An 11,910-nucleotide genomic window follows, 5' to 3' on the forward strand; every position below is an offset into this window, starting at 1 on the left:
GACCCTTGAGAACGATCAACCTTTAAGCCCTTAGCGGTCACCTAATCATAACCAAATATGGAACATCATCAATAACATGATAATCAAAGGTTCCACACCAATATCTAGCCCCCAAGAGATCAATCCAAACTAATCCAAGTAGTAGGGACACTCCCGAGGCCCATAGCTAAGTTCCCGGGGTCAAAATGAGCAAACGGGGTGAAAACAGGGCAAGGGCTGCGGCCCTAGCACCTTGGGCCGCGGCCCCCAGGGTTCTCTGAGGCTAGGGCCGCGGCACCCAGCAAGGGTCACTTCCTGACACCTGCTTCTTCGAACTAGGGCCGCGGCGCACAAGAACAGGGCCGCGGCCCCCAACCCTGGGCCATTCCCAAACGCGTTTTAAGCACTCCAAATCTTCCAAAAACATTCCCAAACATTCCCCAATCATCAAATCAAAGTTCCCAAGCTTCCCAATACTCCAAAACCCTCAAAACCCAAAGCTCAAACCGACCAAAAACTCAACAATTAACAAAGTCCAATTCTAAGCTTTAAAACTTTAAAAACTTCAAACTTCAAACTTAGATTACCTTTGATTGGGTTGTTTTCCGTCAAATCCTTCGGTTAAGAAGCTTCTAATCTTTCCTAGGATCGCTATGCCTCGACCCTCGCTTGATTCCGACTCCTAGAACTCAAGATTTCCTCAAAAAGGCTCAAACGGTAAAACGGTCTGTTTTGAGAGAGAACGAGAAGTTTCTAACGTACGTTCTTATCTGTCAAGCTACTTCAAGCTTAAGTAACCTCAAATAAAACCTAGTGCTCAGGGTCCCGAAAACACCCCCGGGGACACTATAGTCAAAACTTCCAGAATTTCACCCTGATCTCAAATATTCCGAATCTATCACCAAATAAACATTTCTATTACCCCAAAATTGACCCCGTTATGACAAAACCGCTAATCCATTATATATGACCGTCTCATGTCGAATAGCTCGAATATATCTCCATAATAATTAAATCTCATTCACAAATTACAATATGCACCCAATTTACAAATATGCCCTCAACAGGCCAAATTACCAAAATGCCCTTATAAGTATAAATACACCCATATGCATGCATTCACTATCATATAATAATATAATTCACATGAACATGCATATGCATATGATTATTAAATATCATAATAAATCAATTATGGCCCTCCTAATCAAGGTCCTAAACCTTATTAGGAAATTTGAGGCATTACAATGATTGTCATCAAACAACGGGAAGTTAACGATGTTATTCATTGGGAAAGGCGTGGAGTTCATTTTAGAGAGAAAAAGAGGATAGACAAGTATACATGTAGGGTGGTGGAGATTGAATTGTGGTCAACATGATCCATACACACATATATATACATATAGAAAACACAAGTATGGAGGAGTGGATCAAGTAAGTGTAAGGTGAGGTCTTCCTGTAAATGGTGGAGTAGTTAATGCACTGTCACTTATCAAAAATAGGGTTGCACATCAGTCAAAATTACATAAAGTATGCTATTATTAGAAACATAAGGAAGCAGTCACGTATTACGTGGGGATAATTAGAATTTGCGTTTCAGCACGTCATGGTCACGTGAGTTGTGAGTGGTATTACGTGGGAGGACCTTTGGGAGCACAGTACCTGAGAAAAATAAGAATGGAGACAGAATTGACTTCCATTTTGACGTTTTTTTCATGTATTTTGACTTCCATTTTGATGGAATTGCTATTATAATTTCTCTCAAACAAAAATTCAAACATGAGGTGGTCACCATTATATATGATCGGGCACTGAATACTCGAGTGCACCATTACAAAAAAAAAAATGAAGCCAAACAAAATTTGTTGCCTAAATAGCTAATGCCCAAAACATATTGAGTAAATGTGCTATAAGAACTTACCCGAAGAACTCGACACAAAAATGCAGGGATTTATGCTTTACATCAGAAAAGTGGGCACTTGGTCCTTCAAACTCACGGCAAACAACATCGCATGTAGAATCAAACACCTTCAAACCATGCCGGAAAAAATTATCAAAGCTCAATCGAAATCCCCACTACTCCAAACAAAAAAATCTACCCCGAATTCGTCAGGGAGAAAAATGGACTAAATGGGAGGGAATTTTCCTTCCAAACAGTTATTGTTTGGGTTCGGAGGGACTTTTCCTTTTGAATGGAAAAGAATGGCCTAAACGGGCAAAGACACGAATCAAACAAAAAAAAAGGTGACCGGTTGCTAAGGGGTGACTAAGGGCATAACGGTACTTTGACACCCAATAAACTCAGCAACTAAATCTGACCATCCATTTTCTAAAACAATAAATCCAAAAGCTCAAAATCAACACAGGACTAAGTCCTTCAAAACAAACCGAGGGATTGAAGAATTCCCCATATATATATATATATATGTAAAATGTTTTATTTGTATATAATGAAATCTAATTTTCTTCAAGCCTTCAACCTCTCCAACGTAGAAAGTGATGACCGGTCAGAAAATTATCAATAAATAATCCTGAATAATCTTGAAGGCAATTTGCGTTGAGGCTGTTCTTATAAATTTAAAAAAAAAGTTAATTATACATTAATTGTATTTTTACCCTCAAAAATATTATACTCGTGGGTTTAATCTCTCGAGTGATGAAAAAAGAGTTAAAACGCAGCGTTTTGGGGTGAAGGGAAAGTAAAAACAGTATTACCACAATACTATCAATTGTGTTGTGTGAGACGACTGTGAGTGCCATTGGAATTGGAAGTAGGCTGCGCCAAAGAGAAAGTTATGGAGAAGAAAGAGGAGACCCAAGGCCAAGGCCAAGGCCAAGAACCAGAGCAAGAGCAGGTGGTCAATCCATGGGAGGTATCGGCCAAAGACGGAGGCAAGATAGACTACGACAAGCTCATCGACCAGTTCGGTTGCCAGAGACTAGACCAGTCCCTCATCGACCGTGTTCACCGTCTCACCTCTCGCCCTCCCCACGTTTTCCTCCGTCGTGGTGTCTTCTTCGCTCACCGGTCTCATTCTCTTTCCATTTTTCTTCCCATTTTCGGTGATTGAATTTCAATTTGGAAATTTCTGATTTGGTTGGTGTCCAGGGACTTCAATGATATTCTGGATGCGTACGAGAGAGGCCAGAAGTTTTATCTCTATACTGGACGAGGTCCATCTTCTGAGGCTCTGCATTTGGGCCATCTCATTCCCTTTATGTTCACCAAGTGGGTTCTTTTTCTTTTCATTTTTATCTCTTTTTGTTTCCCGGGAAAGTTTGATTGTGTCTGTTTGGTTGTGATTAATTATGATTTCTGTTGCAGATACTTGCAAGACGCGTTTAAGGTTCCTCTGGTCATACAGCTCACTGATGACGAGAAATGTATGTGGAAAAATCTCTCCGTAGAGGAAAGTCAGAGACTTGCTCGGGAGAATGCTAAAGACATTATTGCTTGTGGGTTTGACATTTCGAGAACCTTCATCTTCAGTGATTTTGATTACGTTGGTGGGTAAGTCGAAAAATCTGTACCCGTATCGTTGATTGAGAATTTGATCTACTTTTCTATCATGTTTTTCAAAGTGAGTGCTTATGGCTGAAGCAATGTTTCTTTGTTCACTTTTATTTCTCAGACTCTAAACACAATTACATACATGGTTTATTAGATTCTTTGTTGTTATCTATTTTTGTGTAGTGCATTTTACCAAAATATGGTGAGGGTGGCTAAATGTGTCACTTTAAATAAGGTAATATAACAATTCTACTTTTCCTTTCAGTAATTATTTTCTTTGTCACCTGTTCTTTACTTGAGTTTCTGTATTATGTAGGTTACTGGGATTTTTGGTTTTTCTGGAGAGGATCATATTGGGAAAATTAGTTTTCCACCAATCCAGGTATAATCTACATAATAAAAATGGTAGTTGCTTTGGATAATTTAAGTGAATTGTCAAATTCTTTCATCCTTGTTTCTGAGATAGTTTAACGTGCGTTTAATCTGTTAGCTCGTGAAGGGTTACAATTTGCCTTTTACATGTTATTGCAGGCTGTGCCATCGTTTCCTAGTTCATTTCCACATATTTTCCAGGGTAAAGATAATCCCCGTTGCTTAATTCCTTGTGCAATTGACCAGGTATTTGGCTGGGCCTTTTGTTGGAGTTTTAATATAGATTTCATTCAGATCACTTTATTTTCCTGATTTATGCCCACATTGCAAGCACGCGGAAGTTTAAGATTGCATCTTTTCTTTATTCTTACACGCTGTTTCTGTTTGTTTTTTTTGTGTAGGATCCTTATTTCAGAATGACACGAGATGTTGCTCCTCGCTTAGGATATCACAAGCCTGCACTGATTGAATCATCATTCTTTCCTGCCTTGCAGGTATGTGTGTGATAAAAGCATGGAATATTTTCTGTTACTTTCTTCTCTTTTAAACACACATCAGTACCATGAAACTTAACAAACTCATGCGAATTCGCGGCAGGGGTTTCTTTCATGAATTTAACAGAAAAATGGCTGAACATTTTATAAATATTGCCTCTGAATATTAATTATTTCGCTGACTTGAAATTTTCATTCGTAACTTACTGTGCTACCCTTAAATCATGAATATCCAGTTTATGAGATTTTCATTTTCCCTTTCAAATTAAATAATTGTCAATGCAACACTCTCTCTTGCTTTATATTTTTTCAAGAAGATATTGCTCATGTCTTTATCTTCACCTCAACACTTGCAGGGTGAGACAGGAAAAATGTCTGCTAGTGATCCAAATTCTGCCATATATGTCACTGATTCTGCAAAGGATATTAAGAACAAGGTTAGTTTCAGATTCATACAGTTGGTTGTTTCTGTAACATCAGCTGCATATTTTCTCATAGAAGCGTCTTTGTTATGTTTCCTGTAGTAATAGTTGATTCTGGTTTGCATGTTTCCTTTTGACCCTTTTTTTAAAAAAAAATAAATCATATTCAATGAATTCATGTTATCTCTGGCATTTTTATACGGTGACAGGTCTTTAAAAGCACTATATTTTGCTGTATCTGCAGGTGAACAAGTATGCATTCTCTGGTGGACAAGATTCTATAGAGAAACACAGAAAGTTAGGAGCCAATCTTGAGGTATTATTGTTGTTCTTCTCCTTGTCCCTTTCTGGTAAATTGTAGCAGAAATTGTCATCTGCTTGCGACAACTTGCTAGCTTTATTTGTTAGTACCAAATGTACTAATGTTTATTTGAAATTGAAACTAGGGGTGGAGAATAGTCTTTAATTGCTAGAGTTGCTTTTGGATTTATAGATTTTCAAGGCAAATCATTGTCCATACAATTTTTCAGGTTGATATACCAATCAAATACCTTGGTTTTTTCCTAGAGGATGATGCAGAGCTTGAACACATTAGGACGGTAAGATTTCTGTCGCATTCCTGCTAAGTTGTCTCTTGATGGATATGCACGTATGGCATTTAGTTGTGTTATAAGCTCCCATGCATTTCGAATTTTTGGTTAAGCAATGAAAGTACTGCCTGCCCAAGTTTAACAAGATTTGTTTTCCCATTTCTAGGAGTATGGTGCGGGCCGCATGCTAACTGGTGAGGTGAAGCAACGACTCATTCAAGTTTTGTCCGAAATCGTAGAAAGACATGGTAAAGCTAGAGCTGCTGTTACAGATGAGGTATGCTTCTGCATCTTCCTGGCATTAATTACCACACGATTTTTGTTCATCTGTGAACTGTATTTCAAGAAATTTTTGTTCATCCAAGAAAATGGAAATCCATTTTTCTCATTTTTAGGGAAGCCAGCAATTGTGAAAACAGGTTGGGTTCATTTGGATCATAGAAATTGCAATGGAATGAGGAGATGCTTGGCTCCTGATTCTATTATCTTTTTCCTTTTTCTGAAGGAGCCAGTTCTGAGTATCAATACTAATTTTTTCTTTTCTTTTGACAGATGGTGGATGCATTTATGGCAGTGAGGCCTCTTCCCAATATGTTCAACTGAAGTATGAGACAGAACTTACCCACGCCCCTAGTGTCTAAGAATGTGCCATTTACTGGCTCTATTCTTTTTTAAATATAACCTTAAGCTAAGCACAGTTTTGGAACATTTTTTTGGAGTAAGAGTTCCGTTTATTTAATCACAATTCTAGTTGAACACAACTTTTCCATAGTTGATTACAGTTTAGACAATAAAAACGATAACATTAGCTTTTTTTTAATTATTTATTTTAATGTTCTCGTGATCCAATTTCTTTTGCTGAAAACTACAGTTTGTAAAGGTTTATTTGTATGGAAACCCTTTTGCCCAATACAAGTTTTAGTGTAACATCTCCAAAGGAAAAGCATGAAAGCTCTCATTTTGGACATTGACTCTAGAGTACAATTCCTATTGGCTTCTCGCAGCAATATAGAATAAGAAATAACAACAATAATAATACTATTATTTAAGGTTTTTTGACACAACACGAGTTTGGCAAAGTAAAAAATATGGGTTTGACCAAGCACAACAGAATGTTGTGGGCAGCATAATAAACCCGAAATTACAGTACAATAAAAAAGTAAATTTAACGTAGTGATTAGTGTTCTTTGAATCATGGTTCAAGTCTGCATCCTTAATTTTTTTTTTTAAATATGAACATGATAACACATGGCAAATAGCGATGTAACTATGCCAAAAAGGAGCTAAATCCTTATTTGCCACTTTTTAAGTTAGAATGCATCAAGATTACATAACATAAAGATGATTCTATAGTATTAGAAAAATGAAACAAAAAAGAAAGAGATAATTTAACATGCTAACTCAGGTTAACCTGGCATTGTGCATTTCTTTTGAGAATGTCCTAACATATGGCACCGGCCACATTGAACAACTCTCTTTGGACGCTTGAAGTTTTCTACTCGTGGGACCTTCTTCTTGGGTCTACCTGGAGGCCGGCGGGTTTTGGGTGGGCGTATCGTGATCTCAGCCTTCGCGTTTCCACCCTCTGCTCCCTCGCCTTGTTCATGCCACATGCTCTTATCTGGAATAGGATTTATTACCTGCGAGTAGGTCTCTCGATAACTCCCTACCGTGAAACACGGCTCTGCAAATTGATGTACATTGTGCCTGCAAGAAATAAGCGCAGCAGCAGCATGTGCACAAGGTAAACCATATATCTGCCAACGGCGACAAGAACATATTCGGGTTCTTATGTCCACAATATTTGTCCTTTCGGTTGACACAATCTCAAACTCAACTTCGTTTGCGCGAAGTACTTGATAGCACCGGGCATCTGCAATTGCCTCTGCAATCCGCTTCTCAGCTGATGGAACAAGAATAGAGGTCATCCGCAAGCCCATATCTCGACGCTCGTCAAACCAAGATGTCAATTGTTGGCGAACATGCTCCATCATTTGCACAATTGGGAGCTCATGACACTCAAGGGCCCAATTATACAACAACTCTGTGACTTTCAGATTGCAATGACGATACCGTACCCCCTCAAAATATGCTACAGCCCAAAGTTGGGGAGGGAAGTGATCAAACCAAGGTATCACATCTTGTGAGATCTCTACCATCTCACTTATCTTGCTTTCAAACTCAACTGTTGTGAGGGCTTCAACAGCATTCCAAAAGATATTCACCAACTTGGTGTTCTTGAATGTGTCCCGGAAATTTTCACTCACATATCGCAGACAGAAGCCATGGAAAGCGCTTGGAAAATGTGTTTCTACTGCCTCTACAATTCCCCTTTGTCTTTCAGATAGTATCGTTAGTCTAGGCATGTTTTCGGTGTTCACTCCAAGAAGCTTCCGCAATTCTGACATGAACCACATCCAATTTTCATCACTTTCTCCATCTACAATAGCTATAGCCAAGGGAAACAGAGCATCATCAGCATCAACAGCTGAAGCACAAAGTATTGTACCCAAATATTTCCCCTTAAGGTTTGCTTTATCCAGCTCTAGAAGTGGTCTGCAAGCATTTATAAACCCATAAATAGATGCACGATAAGATACAAAGAGGCGTTGGAAGCAATTTTCTTGACCGGTTGCGAAAACTGAAGCAATGCTTCCAGGATTGGTCTTCCTTATTTGCTCACAGTATGCTGGAAGAAGACGATATCCCTCTTCAAAAGTTCCATGAAGGGCAGCCATACTACGCTCCTTTCCACGCCAGGCTTGCATGTAAGATACAGCGACTCCATGTTGATCACGGATATCTTGTAGGATTTCCTTTGGTTTGTATTGTGGATTATCTCGAATACGTGCCTCAACAGATCTAGCAACCCAACCAACTGATGCTTGCTGATGATGAAGGTTCCGAACTCCTTCACAAGTATGTTCTCCATGCAGGGTTCTAACAGTGAATGTTGAAACTCCAGAACATTTTGCTACATGCACACGCCATGGACAACCTTCTTTGGAGCACTTTGCTATAAATCGGCTACGATCAGATTTCACTATTCGAAGATCAAAATGCATTGCTATAGCAATATCCTTCAATGCTCTTCGACAAGTTTCAACATCAGGAAACTCTTGCCCTATGGCTAATGAATGATCTACCATAAGAAGAGAAGCTTCTTGAACCAAAGAATGATCGTTGGGAACTAAAGAATGATCATTGGGAACTAAAGAATGATTATTGGGAACTAAAGAATGATCAGCCATGTTTCCCAAGAACGAGTAGCAAGCAGTACTCTGTCACATTATTCAAAGTACTCTCCTAATGATGAACACTGGGTAACAGAGGTTTGAAAAGGTATAGTTTTAACTTCAACTCTGTACCAGATAACACCCCTTGTCCGAAACTGCATTAGAAGAAAAAGGTAAATTTAATAGAGAAACCAAGAGCCCAAAGAGAATAATCAAAGTAGGACCAACTAAAAAAGAAGATAAAAGAAGCAGGGATGTTATGTTTATGTGGAATCATTGCAAGGAAATTCTTTTCACATTCACTGGTGTAGATTTAATGATTTTTATTTCCATGAAAACAAAATTCCTCAAGGCACCTAGCATTGGCAACAAAGAGGGACAGTAAAGAAACTTTCCAGTTTTATTTATTATTCATATTAACTGGTATAGCTTCCGAGCTAGTTCACAGACCAAATTCAGGAAATATTGTTTTTGTTACAGAGCTTGGGACATATATGTTATGTTATACTAAAATGAGCCTCAAGTATAAATCTAAAGACAAGAAACATAATATTTAAAAGAAAGTTTAAAAACAAATAAATAAAGGGAGTACACATTGAATAAAATGCAACCCAATTGGGCAGTTCTGGATTAATAAATACTAAAGCATAGCTCTTAGCTGATGTACTCTTTCCAACCATTCTAGTAAAATTATCTAAACTAAAATCATAAAATACCCAACATAGAACCCATTCCATCCTGAAAAATTAAGGCTCCAAAATCAAACCAAATGAAATTAAAGATTAAATAAAACAATACAAATCCAAAGTTCAGAGTTATATGATTTTTTTCTCTTCTCTCACTGGGAAGTGAAAAGTCTAGTGCTGAACCTCTAACAAGTTAAAAAAGAAAATTCTTGCTTTTGGCTCTTTTAAGCTGGAAGGGATATAGAGCTAATGTTCTTGTATTTTTCTGGAAAATAAATAGTTCACATTTATATTTCCCCTTTGTTGCCCATTCATTATTAATGAGGTGTTCATCATCCAATTTTTAAAAAATTTAAAATAAAGTAACTCAAGAATCTCATAATTAACCTGGAAAGTTCCGCGAAACAGGAAGTGGGTGTAATTGAATCGATCCAAATACGACAATTTACAGATTCCAATACCCAAAAGCTCAAATTTTGGAAAATTTGAAGTCTTGGGTTCTTCTTATTTCTAGTAATCGAGGAATATAAGGATTTTTCTAGGTGGGTATTAATAAATACCATCCTTGTTCAACATCGAAGAAAAGATAGAAGACATCTAAGGTTGTGGTGGGAAGAGAACGAAGACAGGAAAATGCATATAAAGAAAGAAAGTAAGGAATAACCTGACGAGAACGGTTGGATGCTACTGTTGCTTCTTCTTCTACTACTACTGATGTCGTTTTTGGGTCTTGTTCCCCCCAATGCTTGGTCCGGTCACTCGGGGAGATAGATGAACCAAACTGTACAAAGGTTTTATTTTGTTTTTGTTTTTGTTTTTATATTACTTTGTTTGTTTGTATTTTTTTTCTTTTAGTTTCTTTTGTTTATTTTTTTTCCTCTGTAATTATATATACATAAAGATATCATGCTTTTAATTCCATTAAAATAAAAACATGTTCATTTCTCATTTATATATAGATATAAAAAATATGTTTGTATTTTGTGTTTATTTATAAGTTGACCCTACATTTTATAATATAGGTGACAATCTTTTAACCATATTATCATTATTATTTTTACAAAAGATGAATATTATATGTATAAGAGTCGTCAAATTCAAATATGTTGGTCTAGAGCCACTTACTTGGCTAGCTTAAGTAGTTGGATGTTTGATTGTGTGTGGGAGGAGAAGAGTTTTTAAATTTGACAAAACTTCTGCTTTTGATTGTAGTTAAAAACATAAAATAAGTAGATTTTTATTTTTTATTTTTTCAAAGTATTTAAATATTAATTAAAAAGATATAGTAAAAAACAACTTCTTAGAAAGGTTTTTTAACAAATGATAAGAATCCTAACTTCTCCAAAAATACATTTTAAATAAGAAAAAACATTTTTTATTTTTTTTCTAAACACTTTCAAAAGTATTATTTTAATCCTAGAAGCTAAAATAAGACTACTTGATGGACTTTAATGGCATTTGTGCACTTCGATGGCCTTCATCCTCTATTAAGACGTAATGAGGTGCATCTAAACAAATAAATTACATAAAATATATAATTATACTTTATAATTTAAATTGATAAAGTATATGTTATATTTAACTAGAAAACATAACTATGTTTTGCATAATTTTTTGTAATTATTAAAAAATATATGTTTTAAATAATTTTTTGGAAGATTATGGGAGTAGGGATTACTTTTAAAAAATAAAGTTAAAAAGTTTGTTGTACATGTGCTTTTATTTATTATTATTGTTGTTGTTATTATAAGTTGTGGGTGGTTATATATATATATATATTGTTGAAAAAAATTTATACATGATCTTTATTTATTTTCATGTATATCTAATATTAAACAAATTAATACGAGATAGCCTAAAACATGTTTCTAAAATTGAATTCAAAGAGAAACAAAGAACAGAATACTTACAGTATACGCAACGGAATTAAAGAGTCCTTCCTTCAGTTTCTCTAACTCTTGTATCCTCTCTGTCGCAGAGTATTATCAAGAAACTGAACCGATCTTCTATTTTCTTCACAATCTTCCAATGTATCCTTAGAACCACATAGACTAGTGTGGGCAATTCTCAACACATGAGATAGATATAGAGAGAAGAAGAGAAAATAACAAAGAGGTTTAGAAAAGAACTTGTGTTTAGAGAGAATCTAAAACTATAAAAAAATATGACTTGTGACTTATCAAACTTCTATTTTGACTTCTCTCTAAGCACTCCTTTTATAGACTCAATTAGGTCATTTAATTTAATTAAAAAATCAATAAAATAACAGCCATTTTGAAGCCCTGGGTCGAAATTATCATGGGCTATAGGCCCGTGAAATTTCCCATTTGATTATAAGCCCATTGGACTTAAAATCAAGGCCTGTGTTATTTTCTATTGATTTAATTAATTAAATAATTATTTAAATCCTTTATCAAATTAATTATTTATAATTATTTAAATTTATTTATTAATTTAGATACCAAATTATCTTAATTAATAAATCTGCCATAATTTCTCTTTTCTTCTCAAAATTACAAAACTCTGTGAAACTATCCAAAATTGACCTGGTCAACTTTGATAATTCTAATTGATCATTAAATCAATTAATTGAGACTATCTAGATGATTTTATCCAAGGT

The 11,910-nt window shown here is 35.9% G+C and overlaps 2 protein-coding genes across 2 annotated transcripts; one reads left to right on the plus strand and one right to left on the minus strand.

Moving 5' to 3' along the window:
- The first annotated feature begins 2,710 nt into the window (after nt 1-2,710).
- LOC133790586 (tryptophan--tRNA ligase, cytoplasmic) lies at nt 2,711-6,283 on the plus strand. The gene is made up of 12 exons (XM_062228259.1): nt 2,711-3,007; nt 3,089-3,208; nt 3,305-3,490; nt 3,674-3,725; nt 3,807-3,872; nt 4,022-4,108; nt 4,264-4,356; nt 4,713-4,793; nt 5,023-5,094; nt 5,309-5,377; nt 5,535-5,645; nt 5,921-6,283. Exons 1-12 carry the CDS (start codon nt 2,775-2,777, stop codon nt 5,969-5,971), a joined length of 1,221 nt encoding a protein of 406 aa, XP_062084243.1. The 5' UTR covers nt 2,711-2,774; the 3' UTR covers nt 5,972-6,283.
- Nucleotides 6,284-6,636: 353 nt separating this feature from the next.
- LOC133790584 (uncharacterized) lies at nt 6,637-10,113 on the minus strand. The gene is made up of 2 exons (XM_062228258.1): nt 9,955-10,113; nt 6,637-8,759 (listed from the first exon to the last, which is right to left on the minus strand). Exon 2 carries the CDS (start codon nt 8,617-8,619, stop codon nt 6,775-6,777), a length of 1,845 nt encoding a protein of 614 aa, XP_062084242.1. The 5' UTR covers nt 8,620-8,759; nt 9,955-10,113; the 3' UTR covers nt 6,637-6,774.
- Between the last annotated feature and the right edge of the window lie 1,797 nt (nt 10,114-11,910).

This window comes from Humulus lupulus, chromosome 7 (genome assembly GCF_963169125.1).
Source record: "Humulus lupulus chromosome 7, drHumLupu1.1, whole genome shotgun sequence".
In the NCBI taxonomy this organism is placed as follows: Eukaryota; Viridiplantae; Streptophyta; class Magnoliopsida; order Rosales; family Cannabaceae; genus Humulus; species Humulus lupulus.